We start from the raw sequence: 19,739 nt of genomic DNA, 5'->3' as shown, positions 1-19,739 counted from the left end.
CTAGAAGCTACTCCTGGTTTCCAAGGGCATAAAATTCACTGACTTAACAACTTAACTCTTTATGTGTGGGACTTCCCCTGGAGCCCTGGGATTGCCTTCACCAGGCAGATATTATCCCTCACAAAAGTGTCACCCACCTCCATCAGCAATCTCAGCGATGTTCACAGAGGTAATCACCAATTACTATGGGATTTTTTTTCTTTTTTTTTACCCAGGCTGTTTTTGCCAACTACTCACAATCCAGCACCAGTCATATATCTATGCCAGCTGGCTCTGATGCCCGCAAGACATCAAATGCCACTTCTAGTATCCAGAAGGCAGCCAGTTTGCACAAAGTGATGCCATCCCAGAGTGCAGCTCCTCAGCTGGTTCCAAAGCCTCCAACAAACCACAGACAGGCAGTGATCAGAAAGGCTGCAGCCCAGAGGATACCCAAGTAAGTTTTGTCTCTTCCATCCACAATAGGGAGTTGGCACTGATTCCCCTGAAAATGAATATTGGAGAAGAAACTGTCTGCATCTGACTCTGACAGATCTTTTTGGCTGTGCTATCCAGGATAAATCTCAGAATAATCTGAGGTGTACATACTGAAATAAGCATTGCACTGTGCTGCAGTTGTGTGTTTCATAGGGGTATGGAAGGTAGCTGTAACAGCGTACAAAGGTAAGGACATAGAAACTGTCATTCAGTAATGTAAATACAGGCTGCTAGTGGCAATTTGGATGTCCAGGGCTATTCCACCTGACTTTCAGCTGCTCTTCCAGATGCGTACAGGTTTTCTGAAGTTCTTGTGTTGTATCTGTCAGATGTCTCAAATAACTTGAGAGCACCAATTAAGGTACATCTATGTTTAGCCACTTAAGTCGCTCCCTCTGTCTAATCTTTGATGGGGGCTAGAATCTAGAAGAGGGTGCTAAAAAAACCCCAAAACTCAAAAAAAACCAAAACAAAGCAACAAAGCGGTTCAATACCTTTAACAAGATAATCTGCCCTTGAGCCAAGTTTTCACATAAATTTAACACACCATGTTGGATTTAGGCCTTCAAGCATAAGTGTTTATTTCATTTGAAATACTTATTTTGTGCCTGATGTAATGATAGCTTTTCTCATTAACTATAGAAATCCCTCTCTTTACTTTTAGTAAGCTTTTAGTTAAATAATGCTTGCTCTTCTAAGGTAAGTGGATGGATTTGACAGGTATCTTTAAAAACAAATGCTATCTTTAGAAACAAACAAAAATATTCACCATGAAATTTTGCTTACTGATTATAAGTTTCCTTCCTTTCCATTTCTTGGTATGTCTTCTCTTTTGTGCATTATGAGATAATGTGAACAAGACTTCTGGGTTTTCAGCCTCCTCAGCTCTCTGTTTATCTCCTCTTAAATGGCAGAACTGCTTTAGTCTAAATCCTTCATCAGGTTTTTCCTCATATATCCTCAGACTTGTTTCATCCTGAAAAATTGATTTCATAACTTCCTTCCTTGTACTTACTCTACAGCCAGAAGAGTTGTAAAGCTTTCAGAGCAAGCTCCTGTGAGGTTTCCTGATTCTGTTTTCACTTCCTGTTTAAAGAGAGAAGTTTTAGTTTTATGTTGCTGATGAAAGACACCTCATGAAGATGCAGTCACTGTGTGTGAATCAAATCTGGAACTGCAAGGCATATTTAAGGAACTTGGACAGAACTGCTTTGGGAAAGTTTGGGTATTTGCTGCTTGTACTCTTGCTATCTTAAGAGATAGCACACAGAGTTAATCCCCCGAAACGATTTAAAAAAAACCCAAGATGTTAGTAAATTTTGTCAGCTCAGCAAATGCAGATGTGAGCACCAGGTCTGTAAGGTATACTCTGGTGGCTTTGCTATCTGATTTCTTTCATGTTGGGTGGCTCTTATTAGTACAGGTGACAGGCTGTGTCAGTGGGTTTCTCTGCTGGGCAGCAGGGATGTGTATTTGAAGATGCCGGTGTGCTGTGCTCACTTCTTGGCAGAGGAAATGTTTATCCTTGTGAGATGGAATTGCAGCTCCTTGGACAGACTTTACTTTGCTGCATTTTTGTGGTTTCTGCTCTGTGACAGGCAGGAGTGTGGGAAAACCGGAAAAAGTTCAGCACCAAAAATGCACAGAAGGGGGGAAAAGAGCAAAAGATTCCTTCAGAATTTCAGAAAACTAATCCAAGTATTGAAGGCTGCAAGGAGCCGCTCCGGAAATATTTTCCAAGTTGCCTTTCAGTCTCCAGCACAAGGCTCCAAACCCATTCTTGCCATTCATGGGATCTTGCAGTAACATTTTTTCACTTACATGGACAACAACAGTGCCTAGCTGTAGTTCCAGCGCACTGAGAGCTGATCCTTTGAAAACTGCTGTGTCTCAGACTAATTTAATCCATTCATTGTTGTCAGGATAAGACCAGATACACATCTACAGAGGAGAGTGAATGGAGAAAAGCCTCTGTTTCAAAGGAACATGGACTAGAGGAAAAAAAGATGTCTTGCATGCTTCAGCCTGTTTTCTACAATCCCTGATAATTTGTACAGAGTATTTTCAGACACAGTGTAGTCTGCTTTCAAAAAAGTCTAGTGGTAGAAACTCTACTGCATGCTATAAAAATCTGGTTAGGAATCTAGACAACCTTTTAATCACCTAGTTTCTTCTGATGTGCTGAATTTTTCTTTTGAGTTCTTTTCTGAATTTTTCCTTTGTTTCATCCTGTTGTACCTTGTTCCTCCTTTCTGAACCTGAAACATTTTCTCATGTAAATACTTTCCATCTTTTGAATATTCTTTTACTTCTTGGAGTAACCTAATTTTGCTTAGACTTGTTGAGGTATGTTAACCTCAGATAGTAGTTCTACTTGCCAAGTCCTTAATTGTCTTGAATTTACTGTATTTTCTTCAGTTTGTCAGAGTGCTTTGGCTGTGGCACCCAAAATTGTACTTTTCCGGTGAGACTACCATGTCCTTAGGTTATGACATGGCAAATATCCCTCTCCATAACATCTTTTTGGCTGCTTCATTTGTCTGTCAGGTCACTTTTGATTTGCCGCCTTCTCTCACTCCTTAATACTTCTTGGATGTTTTTCTGATAGCTTTCCTCAAAGAGGATCTCAGGGCTATGTATTATTTACATGAGACTTCCCTGAAACTAATCCCATTCTGTTGTTAAAGCTCTCATGTCTCTTTCTCCCCCCATATATTTCAGTAAGCCAGACTTTATTTCTGTGTGCTCTTGCACTGCCTGGCTTTTGTTTCACATCTTAATAAAGATCATCTTTTTGAAGTTGTTTCTAGAATTTCTCCAGAGACAGGACTGTGATGACAAAACTAAAATCAACTTTGTCTCTTTGCTCTATCTCCTCCTTGCATGCGTTATCAATTCTCTCCCAGCCAGCACACGTGGCTTCCAGAAAAGGAAGAAACAAGTAGAAAACTCAACTACAAACAGAAAGAGATGCTAAAGATGAACATTACTGACTAATTCAAAAACTGTCTAGTAACTTGGACACTTTCCTGGTTGAAACATAAAGGAAAAAGTAATGGAGCAGGCAGACAATTCAGTTTTGGCTTTTCAGTTCCTGGCTTCTCTTGTTTTTGTAGAAGGTGGTAGGTTGACTTTATAATGGACTGTGTCCAAAGCAGACTCCTTGCTTCAACTAACAGAGTGGAAAACTGGGGCCCGTATTAAGGTGTGGAAAAAGACTAACTGGACTAACTGGGAGAGATGATTTAGTATGCAGCTCTATGCTGAAATACAGTGCCATAAAATGGTCTCACAGGGCTCCATAGTTTTGATCAAATGTGCTTGTATCACTAATAGATAGTTTTTGAACAGCTGATACAAGAAACTCTTTTTTCTTTCCCAGAGTCAGACTGGGTCTTTCCCACCACTCATGTTGCCACTACTTTTGACAGGAGGTGGTTCTGTGAACCATGAAGAGACCTGCTGATATTTTGAGATAGAGATCACAGATACAGTATTTATAAGAAATGGAATGAAGCAGATGTTCCCTGGAAGCGGTATTTGGTATTATAGAGTCTTCACGTTACAGATGGCAGCATGCAAAGTAGAAAAATACATTAGCTCAACTGTTCACAAGAGTGAACTGGTGATAGATGAAAAATCTTTCTGCTTTTAGGAATGGCTAAGTTGTAATAAATACACATTTCTGTGCTATCATTCACATAGTAACTTCTCAGAAACTTTCTCTCTGTGACAGTGTCAAGAAGAGTAAGGTTTGAACAACCTGTGAACAGAACCATCAGTCAAAGAAAACATCTCAGAAAAATTGTCAATATTAGACCACTGTATATTAGGAGAGGAAATGCTAGGTAGGGAAAAGGAGCATATTGTTCAAGGTGGTGTGAGAGAGACCAAGATCACCAAGTTTGCCAGTAGTAGACTGGAACATTACAAACTGTTGGGGATGTTGATCAGCATGGCATAATTTCTTGTACTGAACATCTCTGTAAATGTTATAAAAACTCTATTCAGGAAGCCTTTCAAAATAAATATTCCTTTCAAGTCCCACCACCACCGAACAAAAATCTTTGTGTGTTCTCTTTTGTTTTACATGGTGCCAGCAGTAGAAGAGCCAAAGTTCTTCTCTATTGCAACTAGTACAGAAATAGGGTAGAGGGGGATCCATTTCTCTAGGGTTCAGGAAATCCATCCCAGAGTGGGGAGGAGTTCTGATTGCAGTTGGACACAGAAGTAGCCAGCTTTTCTAGGATCCACTGGCCAAGCCTAGCAAATGTGCCAAAAGCAGATGATGATCACAGAGCGAGCGAGGCCCTGTAAAACACTATGGCTCTGTTTTGTATCCTGTCTTGCCCATGTGTGAAGTGTCTTTAGTGAGCCAGGTACATCACACACTGAGACTGAGTGCCCACTGATAAGAAGACAGGCAGCAGAATACCCATCTGACAGTTACTGGAACCCCTTTGACTGTTTTGCTGCTGCTGTACTGCAGCACACTTGTTTTTTCAGCTCCCGAATATCTGGGTTAATCAGGCTGCCTGACCCTTAGACATTTTTGGCAGTAAAAGCAGTGCATCTGAGAGACATGCCTTGATTTAACACCCTGACACAGCTGGGCTCACTAGACCTGTAGCTCGCAGCCCTTGGCTAGCCTCAGATCATACACACAGATACACATGCAGGGTACCCCATCCAAGAACAACAAAGAGGAACAAGCTTCCCTGGCTCTGGGTCTTTACATCTGCTGCTGTCCTCTTGTCAAATCGGGACTTTTTGTGATGTGAATGTTAGTGTCAGATCTGTCTGGTTCCAGTGGACCTTTAGATGAATCTGTAGCATCCCAGAAATAAGTTGTTAAAACAAAGGTGTTCAAAATTCAGTCAAATATCTTTCACCTGTGGAACAGAATTTGCAGTCCAAGGCTGGGCAGCTGAATGCTAGTCTAGTACCTAAATTAAGGAAGCCGGTATCAGTTTTGAGGAGGAGTTAGCCATATAGGAGATAGAAAGGAGCAATGACAGATATTTAAATGGAGGGGACAGTTGGGACTGTTTTTGTTAATATTGAATAAGAAATGGAGAACATAACAATGGATTGCACTGGAGAAGTGGAAGCAAAAACAACAGAGACATTGACATTAGGAAACTGAGAAAAAGCAGTAGGATTTCAGCCAACCCGAGGAAAAAGAAAGTGGAAAGGGATTACCTCAGTTTAAACAGTGAATATGTTCTGGCACTGAAGCTTTCATCAGGACAGCACAGAGAGTATGAGGAAGTGATCTTAGCCTGGTGGGAGATCCCAGGAGCAGAGCTGAGAATGAGGTGACTGTTGAAAGTGCAAGAGTCAAGGTACCCAGTGTTGTGGGTAGGCAGAGAAGAAGGGTGAGTCTGTAGAGATAAAGAAGTTCTCTGAACAGTAAGGTAGAAGAGTGACTGTTTCCTGTTTTGCTTTTATATTGTTGTAGTACTTGCTGGCATTCTTGATTAATTTTCAACTGCTAGTTTTGTATTCCAGGTACAGAAAGGTGAGCTGAATTTGGCTGTCAGTTGTGCTGTGTTAACAAAGTGGGCATGCTAATTATGAACATCGAACCTCAATGTAAGAAGCACAAAGATCCATTTAGATTCTCAGCTTCCAGAAGAAGCATGCAATATCAGCAAAAAAACCCCATAAATACAGATCCAAAATTCTCTCCAAGAGACAATAAACACAGAAACAGGCACCTCATTTGACAATAGCATTTCCAGTTAAGACTGACTGAATTAAGGGGTTGTGGTATGCAAATGTATCTGCATCTCTCTCCCTTCATGTGTATACTCCATTTCACTGAAATCCAGCTGAAATAAAATGCAGGAGTCCCTCACAGACCTCTTAGCTGTCAGAAACACCTGGTTTCTGGCAACTTGCTGACCTTGAAATCTGGAAGCAAAAGGTTTCAGATAAAACCATAGAAACTGCACGTGTTTGAACAGTAAATTACAATTTAAACAGTGAGTAACAGTCAGTTAGTTGTCAGGGCATCCCATGGGTATGGAGATCATGATGCTCTTCAGGGGAAGAGCTGACAGTAATGGTAACACTGCAGAGCTGAAAGAGTGAAGAAGGACTCTGGCAGAGATGAGTGTACTCGCAGAAAAGTCTGTAGTGATTGGAAATGAGTTGGGCCAGAAAGAAGACCAGCAAGGAAGAATAAGGGAGGAGAAGACAAATCAGGAATAAATTGTATAGGTTTTTAAGGACAGAATAGATGCTTGCAGCTGTATAGCTTGCCCTTCTCTTGTGAGTAGACCCACTTTTTCTGTAGTACATGGTCTCAGTTTGATAATTAATATTTTTGAGTCAAAATACAGTTGTAGTCTACAGAGTATAGTTTTGCTGTAACTCAAGTGCTGAGATCAATGCAGAAGGATTTGCATAAGGTATCTGCTTGAGGAATGGCACTGGATTTACTGAAAATTAGATGCATCCCATGTGTCTCAGTTTGCAAGATAAGTGAGAAATCTTGGCTAAATGAGCTCTCTCTGCTGAGGCAAGATGCAAAGACTTAACTCTTGAATCTAGTATGTTTTGACAGTGTGTGCATTTCTGTGCAACAGTTGCTTAATCACTTTAATTCAAATCATTGGACTAAGATGACCACAGCATACACTAGTTGCAGTGTATGTTGGTGGCCCAATACCATTTACTATCTTCTTTATACTCCAGAATCAGCTTCCAGGGCATATGAGACAATTAAGTGTTTTAGCCACATCAAAGTTTCCCTGGTGGCTTGACTGTTCATTTGTCTTGCTTTGCTTTTTGGAGTCAGTTGCTGTCACTGCCTTTTTTGTACCACGTTCAGGCACAGCTTCATAGTTACAGTCCCAGTGAGATTATGTAAACTAGGGGAATTCTCATTTTTTTTGTTTGAGACTTTCATTCTTCCTTGCTATATCACTTGCCTCTGTCTAATTTTATGGTTTTACCTCTTAGGTTGACCTCCACTGAAAAGCAACTGAATGGATTCCAGAGCAGCCTTCATAGTGCTACACCCTGTGAGCCAGGGACATGTTCCACAGGTGAGTGACAGTGCCAAAGACCGTGAAAGTGGGGGTGGGTATGCTGGGATGCTTTCATCTTTTTCAAGAACTGGCAGAGAAAAAGCTTATCAGCAAGAAGAAACACAGCTGCCTCCTCTACATGTAGTGGTTCCTAGGTAACAGTCTGGGTTCAGCTGTGCAGGGAATTTATACCCCCTGGGATTAAAAAAGACTAAACAGAAGGGAGCATAGGCTGAGTTTCATAGAATTGGAAGACCCCCTTAAAATATGGCTGGGGAGGGAAAAAAAACCACCTTGGCTCCAGTGGTTCCTTTTTGCTTTAGACTTTGGCTCAAGATGCTCTCTTGTTTAAGCTTGGCCTGTAATAAAAGGCCAGGACATACTTTACATTTTTCTTTGGTCTTGCAGAAAAGGTCTTAGTGCAGAAAGACATAGCTGAGACTTGTGAATTAGCTGCATAATGAAGTCAAGTAGTAGACGTGAAAGTATCTGATAGAAAATCACTGAGAGTTACAGAATCAAATCTTTGTCCTTCCCTAGTGGCTAATTAATTCAAACTGGTTTATCTGCTGATAAGTTCTCAGCAAATGAAGACCCAGTCATTTTTGCAGACCTATTGGCAGGTAGAGCATAGTCTTGCAAACCCATACTACCTGTGGCTCATAGTAATTTGTGATAGTGTTATGGAATATGTGGATAGATTATGTTCCAGAATGCTTTGAAAAACTATGTTTCTGATCTTCTGTTTTGAAGTAGAACTGTGAATGACTTAAGTGTCACTAATGCAGTGATCTCTGTGTTTTCAGAGGCTGAAAGAAAAGTTTATGGAGGGGTTCATCTCTTGGATATTTCTCTGAAATTAAAATATGACATTTCCTTTATTTATGTCAGTGATTTTTTGCTGATCCTCTAGCACAAATACTCAGCCAATGCACTTAACATACAGTTCCAAACTGCTTCCCACACTTTACCACCTGCCAAAAACTCCAGTTATTCTATCAGAAATTTTATAGGGTGAATGGCCACAGTCAATATTAAACACCCTATGGTACATTTAACATGACAGTGTACTGTAGCATATAATGGCATTATCCAAACAAATAGAATTATGTCAGCTCTGTATTATGTGTATAGCTAAATGAAAAGTTTTGGTCTACTGTATAGTGCAATTTAAGTTTTTAGTACAGTATATAAAGCAAGGTTACAGATAAATTTAAAAGTAAATGTAAAAATGAAGTTCTCAATATATTGGCAAAATTGGTTTGTTGAGTGGACTAACATGAAGGTGTTTTGTGTGCTGGATTCTGCCTTCTTTTTCACATTTTAAAGAGTACTGTTACAGTTGCCACTCTGTAATTTTAACCTTTCCAAGAGAATCTTTCCATCTCCTCTGGATGCTGTTGTTATGTGTGTCCATGATAACTGTAGGTAGCATTTTGCTGTCCTTCCCCATTTCTGTCAATACCTACACAATGCATGCATGAAGATGGATGATAGTATTAATGATGGTATGCAACAGCCAGAGTTGGAGGAATAATAGAGGCTAGATAACAACAGTGAATAGTCACTCCTCTGTAAATACTTGTAATCCAGTGAGAATTGAGAACTTCAGCTCATGTTTCCTTCTGTAGAGCTGGACTAGCTGCATTGTGCTAAACTACCCTTTCTGAAGCTGAAACAAAGGGTTAGCCTGCTATTTCACTGAGAGTATCAGGGCTTAGGTGTAAAGCCCAGGTTTGGCTAGGGGTAGGTTAGTAGAACCATGGTGGGTGGGTCACTCAAAGCTTCCTGCTGCTAAAAGAGGTCCATAGCTCCAAGAACAGTGCTAAATGTTGCCGTGATTAAACTAACTAGAGCAAAACATTTGTTCTTTGAAACTGGGCGATGATATTTTCTTCAGCTTTGCACCAAGTTACTGGTATGTGTCAGAGGCTGTTGTGCCCAGTTTGTGTCTCAGAAACTACTCTGCAGCAATAGTCCTTGCTGTGGGAACAGCTGTTTTTCTTCTTCACTCTCTCCATTGATTGCTTACACTAGGGCCCCAATTTCCCCTCAGCAGTTTACTTGGGGTTACTGTTTCACATGTATTTAGTATCTTAGATACCAACTGGAGAGGTTGGACACACAAGTCATAAAGCAAATCACAGAATAAACTGCAAGCATTTAAAGATGGAAGGCTTTGAAAAGCTGCAGACATAAAAGAGGAACCAGGCAGACCTGTGTATAAACCCATACACACAGATGATCAGAAATGTCTGAGAAGCTTGAATAGACCTTCTCCTCTAACAGCTCATCTGAGAATAGTTATGGGGCTCTGTGAAGAAGCATAAAGGTGTCACGAGTGATCTTACCTCAAGCCAGGATTTTGCTCAATGGAAGAGAGAATCAGGCAGTATGGAAACTTTTAACTAGACTGTCCAGAAGACAGTTCATTAGTGGTTAGTGCTGCAACTGTAAAATAGCAGCTGTAGACACTGTTGTGCAGTGGGCTCAGGCTCCTGAGAACAGATCCTTTGAAATAAAAGGGAAAATGAAAGTCAGCATTTCTGCAAGGTAGCTCAGGATCCTGAAACAAACCACCACTACAATGAAAGTAGCCTCATCCTCATTTCACGGAGGTAGAAGATGTGGGAGCTGTCTGTCACTGGTGTAATGAGAGAGAAGGCAGAGAGCCTCATGACTCTATACAGACAGGAATCTAAATTTAAAAGATAGCAAATGGGGGTTATTTGTAGTGTCTGAAGAGACAGGTTCTTAGGAAAATTTGTGGAAGTTTAGCAGGATTTATTCTAATAAAGAAATACTAAGAATTACTACTTCTAGGGAACACTTAAATTGCTGTGACCTGAGTTTTCACTGAACACCCAGCCACTAGTGGGTTTCTGAAAATACGGCATTATCACATTGCTTTTTTTATTCTGTGTTACTTTGAGCGTCCCTCAGCATGACATTGATTGTTTCCTGTTTTGTGGAATTCAGCAATTCATTTAGTATTATTGAAAAAGGGTGATTTTGAATTAAGGAACCAGTTCTCTTTTCAAAGTCTTCTTCAGAGTATAGCTTGCTGAGTAACAGCTAAGATAAGTACTGTAGCTGGTTGTTCAGGTCCAGGTTGTCTTTAGGAGCCTGTGCTTGGTATATGGAGGCTGTGCTTGAGTTCAGATGATGATCAGGCTGGTCATTTTTGTTTTACTATATATTTTAAGAATATAAGGTGTATGGAGACATTTTGCTATGTTTTGCTGGTTTATTTTCCTTTCCTCTCTAGTGGCATTAAATAAATAGTGTGGGAATTTGTTTTCTTCAGAAAGTGAAGGTCTAGTAAAAAAAAGTCATTTTTCCACCAGAATTTAGCTTTTGAACAAGCAGGCAAGAAATGTCAAGGAATTTTTGTAGTTATGTGTTGATCTTAAAATTCCAAATTGTTTCTATTGATTATTTTTCATTTTTGAATATAGTAACAGAGAGGAGGTTTTGGGGGGACCAGAGGATGAAGAGCACTTTATGAAAATATAGCAGCATAGTCCCAAGCAGCTTCTCTGTTCCTGAATTGGATTCTTGTCTGCAAGAAGGAGATAGGAACAGTCTGAAAGTATAGTTAACCCCTCAGTACAGCTGTAGAGTAGATGCTCAAGTTGATTTTATTTGGTTTGGTTTGATATGCAAAGGTTAACAGCAACTGTTGAGTTGCTGTATGAATGACATCTGTGTTCTTTAGGCTTTTATCCTTCATTTGGTGCCAGCTTCTTTAGAGTTTGTGACATTTTTATTTTAAAAGCTTCAGAAGACAGAACACCTCTGGGGTTCTGTTTTGCTATGACAAAAACATAAGGTACTAATAAACTATATAATTAAAAACATGAATCATTAAAACTGTGCAAGACTTGATGGCTCCACCAAACTGACAAGACCTTCATCTTTCCTTTATCAGACTGATTAATAGTAATGCAGTTTTATTGTGCTGATGTTTATATTACTAGTGTCCACATAACTTTTCCACTGTGTCTGCTGGGAGGAGAAAAAAACCATAAGAATTAGAGGTCAAAATTAATAATATGCATTTCAAGTTTGACAGTGAAGACCGCTAATTCATGCAAAGTCTTGGATCTCTACCTAGTCTGGTTGAAAACATGAGCCCAAAACTAATTTATTTGTATTTTAGTTCTCTGGAGAATACTTGAGGCAGAAAGTGAGTGTCAAAACTCAGTCTGAAACTAGGATGAAACTTCTTGAGCTAGTTGGTATAGACTGGATTATATTTCCCATGGTTCTCAGTTCTGTAGCTGTGCTTAGTTACAGAGTGATGAACAGTTGTCTGTTTATTTTAGACATTCACCTGCCCCTGTATCTGCATGAATGCCAAGTCCACAAAGTATGCAACTCTTTGAAATAAAGTGTGTTATCATCTGTAAGGGCTTAAAACTGCATCCCGAACTGCAAAGAGACTAGAAGAATATGGGGATTAATAAAATGGTTTGGATTTAATCCATGTAGAAGATAGGCTGCTATTCTTAATTTTCTAGTGATACCCTTCTTTAGGCTTAGGTGGAGAGCAGTGTCTGAATGCCATCCAAATATGATGGGTGTGTAAGCAGTGTGGAGCAGTGAATGGAGCCTGCTTGTAAACCAGTGACAGTAACGAGCACTTTTGTACTCACTCACCATCTAGCATGCTCTAGATTTTTTTCATTTTACAGAAAATCTACAAGTAGACTGTCTATTTCTGAAGATTTTTTTTATCCAAGATTATTGTATGGACCTTCAAAACAAGGTCATATTGTTTTATGTTGTTATTGGAGACCTGAAATTAGAGTTAGCATTGGAGGTGCTAAGTCTTGACTGACTGTTGCCTACCCACAGCTTAAACATTATTCTTGAAATGCAGCCTCTTTAGATTCATTTAGCAGGTGTGCAAATGTACAAGCTTCTAAATGGTCCTGGTCCAGGAAAAAAAAGGGCAAGTAAACACAGCAGGCATATAAACAAGACACATACAATTACTTTATATTTTTTGCCAGATCTAAACAAACAAACAAAAAAACCACGTGGAATTTGGAGATTCTTTTATCAATGAGAATGTCTTAACTCTCTTGGAGCTAAAGGGTGGGGATGGGATGTAATGTGCACTGTTACCACTGTGCATGGCCTGTGTCAGTCTTCCAGCCATTTGTTACAGTGGGGTGGAATTCCCAGCTGCCCAGCCTTGTCCAGACTTCCTCAGCTTCTGCCAGGTTCCCTGCAGCCTTGGAAAGCAGCAGATTGTTGAGCACCAATGTGTTTATTTTTATGTTGTTACCACATTCCCAGGAGGAACCTTGACTATGATTTCAGCTGGTCTCACCACACTGTCCAAATCCTTCATCAGGAGCAGCTGGGAATAGAAATCACTCAGGTTTCTACACAGCACATTGCTGGTACACTTCCTCCTTCTCAGTAATCCTGTTAATTCCAGTCTTCATTTGCCACCCTCCTGGTTCCCTGTGTTGTTGCTGTGACTGACTGCACAAATGGTCTTCAGTTCAAAAGATGACCTTCAAATGGGCACCTCAAGTAACCTCTACCTCAGACTGCTTTGAAGACCCAGGCACAAGGTATCTTATGACACAAAAGAGAAACTTGATGTCACTTCATTACTTATCCTAGTCCAGGAATGGAGTCATGATGAGCTCTTCCACATAAATCCTTTCAGAACCACCTGTCTGGCTGAGAAGCTCTGGGTGGATCATTGAAGAGGGAGCTCCTGTGTGATATCCAGCACTTTGCATCAAACTTTTCTGGTGCAGTTTCTTGTCCTGCATATAGTCTTTGCTAACAGCAGCTCTGTCAGTATCTCTCTGTAATGCTGTCTCCATGCAGAGAAATGATCATTGAGAAACAGAATTAGCCCCTTTTATCATACTTTGGAAAGCTGGGCTTGAGTTGAATCCTACTATTGTGCCTCCCTTTTCAAGAGGGCAAAGAATCAGTTACAATGGAGGATATTTAGTTGCACATTTGTTCTTATAGTTATCTTCCTAAAGCCATTGTTCTTTTAATGCATCACAAAAACATCCTGAATAATTTCTCTCCTTACCCTACTGACTTTCACAGTTTTATAAAGAGAGCACACAGGAAGGGAGTAAAAATAATTTCACTCCCTTCTTTAATTGATCAGTCAGTCTCAGGTCAGATAGTGACACACAAGCCTCTAGTACCAGATGGGCCTGAAGGGAAAGGAGAATGGTAAAGAGGCTTTCTTATTACACCATTTCTTAGTACTCTTTGGAGGGGCAGGGAACCATTATCTTATGACTAACAATGAGCAAATATTGATGTTTTGAATCAGTACCTTTAAAATAGATACAAGTTATCAGCAGGACATGACTATGCTTGAGTTCTGAGAAAAGTGTATGTAAGTCTCATTAAGCCTCAGCAGAGTGTAAAGTGCTGCCAGAAGCAGCATTCCAGGCCCTTCTCAGATGAGAACATCCAACTCAGCCATCGCCTCTCAGATAGAACTGAGGGTCGGTGTTCACTTCTAAGCATCAGAAATTACATTTTTCCTTTACTTGTGAGAGCAACCTGCCTCTCACATCTTTACTCAACCTTTTGCCTTTCCTTTGTGAAAGGAAGGGGTTTTTTTCCTGTTGCTGCTGATCTCATGCCACTGAAAGGACATTCCACATCTCAGGACTCTTCCTGAGAAAGCAGGAGAAAGTGGAAAGAACAGTCTTTAGAGTCAGCTTCCCTATCTAAGAGCTAGAACTCAGCTTGAATTTTAGAACTTTGCTTCTGACAAACTCAGAAGCAGGATAAGTGATGATTGTAGGCAATTGGGATTTTTGCCTGACGGGAGGCTTGGGCACTGCTTGTTCTCAGTAGTGAGGTGATGACGAACTGCCTGTGTTTCCTTGCTGTGTTGGAAATGTCCTTCAATATCAGGTGTGCAAAGACACAGGAGAGGTTATATAATATTTTGGCTGCTTCTGTCTCACATCTGGTCCTTTGGCATTAAGCTACCTATAGAGGGAATGACTTTGCCCATCCAAATTGGATTTTGTTTTAATCTGGCATTGTTTTATTGAGGCTAAAAATAGAAGCCAAAATGTATGTGAATAGGCTAAAATGTGTATCTGAAGTTATGAAATGAAATGTGGGGAAGAGCCAAAGAAGAGGGAGCCACAGTGAACCAGGGAGTAGAGAGGTGAAATAAGAGAAATCAGAAAGAAAGCTGTCAAGTACAGAAGGGCATTAGCAGTTGGGATGAGTGTAACATGGGAAGTAGGAAGGCTCATGCTGACTTCCACTGGTTAGTGAGTCTGCTCGCTGCTTTTTTATGCAGGAAGACTTCTCTGGAATACAGTTGTATATACTGTTCATGGCATACACATCACATTCCCCACACACACTCAGACATCCACACCTCCCCACCCCCCAAGAAAATTTTCATGACTTGGAGCTGCTGCTTTCCCTTGCCTGCCTGGTCCAACAAGTCAGGTTGAAATTGTGCCCAAAATATGGGGGAGGGAAGGCTGACTTTCTGTTGTCAGCTGGTCCTGGCCTGCTAGTGTCAGTCACCCATAGATATAAATAAACCCCATTTATTTATTGCCTTTCTTAGTTATCTTATGTATTATCAAGAGAATGCTGGGCATCATTCTAAGATCAGAAATTCACTCTGGGATAAAAAAAAAAATCTGAATTTCTAGGATAATCTTAGCTTTTCAGGGAGAAAGAAAGCTCCTGCTTTCAACATTAGATTCAGGAGACTTCAATAAAGGTGCTCAGTTCTCCCACAAACTTTCTGTGGGTAAGATGAAACTGTAAAACTAGCTGTAAAAAATATTAGCATGGGCTTCTGACTCAGTACTGTCACCTAGCCTTGTGCTTGTTTCTGTCTTATTCCTGCAGCTTGGAAGCAGACTAGATTAGGTGCTGGTTTGTGAGCAAGGCTATGTACATCTGTGCTGGGAAAGTCTATATGGCAATGAATTTCAGTGTGCAGATATCTCTTAAATGACTTCATGCAACTCCTTTGATTTTTTTGTGACTCAGAATCATATCCATAAAAGGGAAGTAATCCTTTTCTTCCCACTGTGACTGTTCTGAGTTTTTGAGGTGCAGTCATGGGTGACATAATAGTGTGTAAACATGTGGACAGACATATGGGCAGATACTTTGACACCTCATGGCAGGCAGAGAATAAAGGAGGTTCATGCTGTTGTATGTGGTGGTTCATGGCAATGACTCTTTATCACTGGAGAGAATCAACCTTAATGTTGGCTTCTGTCAGCAATGAGCTCTTTTTCTGTTCCCACTACTCAACCAGAACCTCCAAATACTCAACTGCAAGGAGGTGGAATGCTCACCAATAGCTTTGAAAAACTTCAGAGCATTATATACATTCATATTTTTGAAATCAATGAATTGGCAATGAGCTCCACTCTTGATAGGAATGTCCATATTTACTTGTAGACATAGGAATGCCCCTCTCTGTGCTGAGTCCTCAAGGTACAAGAATGTCCAAGAACTCAAGGAAAGTGATTTTAACTCAGTTTGTGAGAAAAGACAAACTGTGCAATGCATTTCTCTAGAAATAGGAAGGTTCAAACATCTTCAAAACAGGAAAATGAGGTTGAAGTTGGCTGCCTTCTCTCGTGGGCCTTTGTTTCCTTAATTTCAGCATATTGCCAAGGGATATGTTTCTGGACTGGTATCCCGTCTTAATGCACATGGTTGACAGTTTGGTTCCTACTTCAGTTTTCAAACTTTCTGTGTGGTGACATAGCTGGCAATTCCACTTTCTAAACATCTTTCCAGATCCTCTGTGCTCTGTGATGTTTGGCTGTATGCTGTATGTTTCAAGGAGAGTGACTGTATTTTCTTTAAATATAGCAATATTTTTAATAAACATCTCTCAACAAATGTCACTTATGTTTAGGAGCAAGCTGATGTGCCAAATACACAGGACAAGCTTTACCTACTAGATTAGCTGTAAAATGCAAGCTGTCCAAAATAAACTTGGTACATTTCTAAGTGTTTTGGTTTTTTCTTTTTCAAGGGCTGTCTAAGTATGTTTAAGTAAAAGAAGTGAAGATGACATTGATGTTTTCCCATAATATGCCTAAATAGTAAAATGCTGCAGTATGTAGAAGTCAAAACTGTTTCTTTATAATAATTGGGTGGGGGAGGGGGCCACATTCCATATTCCCAATTCGTTTCTTTTTAAAGATCAACCTTTCACACCCTTAGCTCTCCTGCAGCAAGGTCCTCAGCATGTGCTGGAGTGGGGAAGTAGACTCCCATGCAAGCAAATGAGTAAAAGACCCAAAGAAAGAGATAAAGCACACTGATATGGGAGAAAGATTTAGAGGAGGGTGCATATGAAGAGATGAGTCACATGAGTCAGAAGCAAGATTGAAGAAGGTATTCTGGTGCTTGAAAGGAATACCAAGAGTACTTTTTCACACAGTAGCTTACTAAGTTAGGTTTTGTTATTTATACTGGTCTCTGATGTCATCTGTTGTGGCAGAGAGGTTGTGTGGTAAGGACACTCAGGTTTCTGGTGATGGCTGAGATTTGCAGAGCAGGGCGTCAGTTTTCCCTGTTAAACAGTCCTCCATGATTACTCGAAATCTTTGAGTAAAAAAACTTTGGTTTTTTTCCCAGCTTCTGCTCGCAGAGAAGGATTAACGCAGAACTCCAGGTGAGGAATCCCAAGAGTTGCTTCAAGTATGGGACAACGGAAGAAGCAGCAGCAGTGACTTCACACCATCACATTCCCATATCAGGCAAAAAAGAGAGAAGAGGAGGCCTTGGTGAGAGAACAACCCACTGAAAAGAGTATCTAAACATCTGTGAAAGCAGATTGTGGTGATACACCTGCAAGCTGAGATGAATGAATGCTTCTGGGAGCTTCTGCTGCTGAATCTTTGTCTCTTCAAAGGACAAATCACTAACTGTGAGATCTTTCTGTAAGACAAGAGGTCTTTCCTGCAGCTATTCTTCCTAAAGTCCAGGTTTGAACACAAAGTCTCACTTGCTCAGCTATTTCAATCTGTTCTAGTCTGGTAATAGCCAAGATTCCATACTTTCATCACATGGCAACCATCAGCAGAGAAAAATATTAGAACATGTGACTGGAGATGTCTGTATTGGTTGCTATCTTGAATTTTGGCACAGAGCTATAGAAATTAACAGTTTAAATAAAGTAATTTCATTTGTTTTGGTTATAATTTCAGTTACTAATTCACACGCCCAAAATATTTGCTGTTGTTATACTGGACAGGTTTTTAAATCTGTCTTTGTTTCACTGTAAGATACTTGTATTCTGTGTGGCTTATTTTGTATTTTGATTTCTGTTTGTTTAGACTTTGTAAACTTTTTAAATTGGCTGATGTTTTCAGACCCAGGCTTGAACCCTAAGGCCCAGGTGGCTCTTATCAGTTGCAATAGTGTCTTGGTGAAGGAGTCCAGTTAAAATTTGCCTAGTGTTATGAAAATTAGTTTGCTTATGTTAGAAAACAATGTCAGCAGCTGGAAATTGTATTGGAGAGAAGATCCATCCATCCTTAAAATTAACAGGAAGCAGCTTCAGCTCTGGCTCTTTGTTGGTGCCAAGTTAAAGGAAAACTCAGTATTTTGCAACTTCTGCCTTGTCCAACAGCAAGGGGTGTAATTGATAGTTCTCAAAGGTAAAAAATGTTCTATTGCTTGTATCAGAGTCTTCAGAGATTGGATTTGACATCCTGTTTGATCTCTTTTCTTACTCCACTTTCCTCTGTCTTTTGTAGTTTGTATAGTCAGCGTTAAGAGATCATTCAAATATGTTGACAAGTAGATAGTGATCAACCCAAAGGACTGACAAAAGAAACTGTGTCAGAGAGGGAAGGTGTTTTCTCTTGAAATGATTATGTTCATGTTCACTCTTGAATTCCACATATTTTGAGCAGACAAATTGTGAGAAGGTTAAATAATTATGTTCATACCTTATTAGTTTCACCATCACTCACTTCAGGCATGAATTAATAGGACAGAATATACATTTTTCTATTTCTGGTACACTCACACATGTGACACACTGAATACTTCACTTGTCTGAAGTGCAGCTCTCTGATACAGCTGTTCCCTTCCTTAGCTTATCTTTCATTTCCATTAGACAGTCATGATCACGTTCACTTTCTTCACATTTTTGTTGGCTCATGATTAGTGAAAGTTTAGTTGCAGAAGCTATTTCAGACTAGTGCACATTCTCAGCAGCTGTGGGCTTCAGGACCGTAGGTCTGTCTTCTTATAGCCTACTCTGCTATGCTGGTATTGGCTATTGCCTCCAGCTCGGTCGGAGGGGCTATTTCCATGTAAGATTGAGCTTCAGTAAATAAGAATTCCATTCCTTTCTTCCTCCCAAAGGATCTGAGTTGTCTTTATTCTACTGGGTTTTATGTACAGGATTCAGTAGCTGTAGGATATACATCCTTACTGACCTCTCATCTCTGCTTTTGTTTTCTAGTTTGTTTGTTCAGGTTATCACAGCCACTACTGAAAATTGTAGAGAGGTTTGTAGGATAAAGACTGAGTTAGCTCAGGAAAGGTGATTGTCTTATAGGAATCTTTATCAGATGCAACATTCTTACATCTTTGTCAAGAAAATTACCAATTAGTGCTGGTTTATTATGAACACGGGTGAATTGTTTTGTCAGTTTTGCCAGTCTCACACCCACTCCTTTTGGGATAATGATTTGTACTTGGTTACAGACATTTTTCCTCAACTTCTTTGTATTGCATTTTAGATGTAGCCAACCCCCACATTTGTAACTGTGATGACTTAGTAGCAGCATATTAAATATCCTGTCTCTGAGATTTTTTAAATATTCGGGAAAATGCACAGTGCAGTCTAAGACCCTTATTTTGAAGGGATGAATTTTGTCAGGAGCAGTGAGGACTTGCATCCTTTTCCCTGAGAATATTTTTCTCCTGCTTCAGACAAATGAAAAAAAACAACCCAGGAGTATTACGACTGGTCCTTTACCTGAAGCCAAACACCTAGACCATGAATTCTTGTTTATTCTCAGGATGTGCTCAGCCAGAGCATCAAATGACATAGCAGTATTCCTTTGTCTTGAGCATCTGCTGATCCCATCTCTGAACACAAATGCTGATACACTGGGAACATGTGCAATAGAGAACAAATTGTGCGATTCCAGCCGCATATTTTTTCCACCTCCCTGTATTCTTCAGCCTGGAGTC

General features: G+C 40.1%; 1 protein-coding gene across 6 annotated transcripts in view; it reads left to right on the top strand.

Annotated features, from left to right (window-relative positions):
* TTLL5 (tubulin tyrosine ligase like 5) overlaps positions 1-17,728 on the top strand; it is a 123,906-nt gene extending 106,178 nt beyond the window's left edge. For 3 of the 6 annotated variants that reach the window (XM_071426774.1, XM_071426773.1, XM_071426775.1), the window contains 3 exons: positions 216-436; positions 7,447-7,532; positions 17,163-17,728. In XM_071426774.1, the coding sequence (XP_071282875.1) occupies positions 216-436; positions 7,447-7,532; positions 17,163-17,203 (348 nt within the window). In that variant the 3' untranslated portion in view covers positions 17,204-17,728. Of the gene's footprint in view, positions 1-215; positions 437-7,446; positions 7,533-17,162 lie in introns of those variants that run through there. The other 3 variants (XR_011679164.1, XR_011679165.1, XM_071426776.1) reach the window with 3 other exon arrangements.
* Positions 17,729-19,739: the final 2,011 nt, after the last annotated feature.

The sequence above is a fragment of the Agelaius tricolor genome, unplaced genomic scaffold (assembly GCF_023055355.1).
Source record: "Agelaius tricolor isolate 1412-34295 unplaced genomic scaffold, bAgeTri1.0.p SCAF_5, whole genome shotgun sequence".
Lineage (NCBI taxonomy): Eukaryota > Metazoa > Chordata > Aves > Passeriformes > Icteridae > Agelaius > Agelaius tricolor.
Note: the sequence above shows the minus strand (reverse complement) of the source record. Positions and strands in the feature narration are given on the sequence as shown.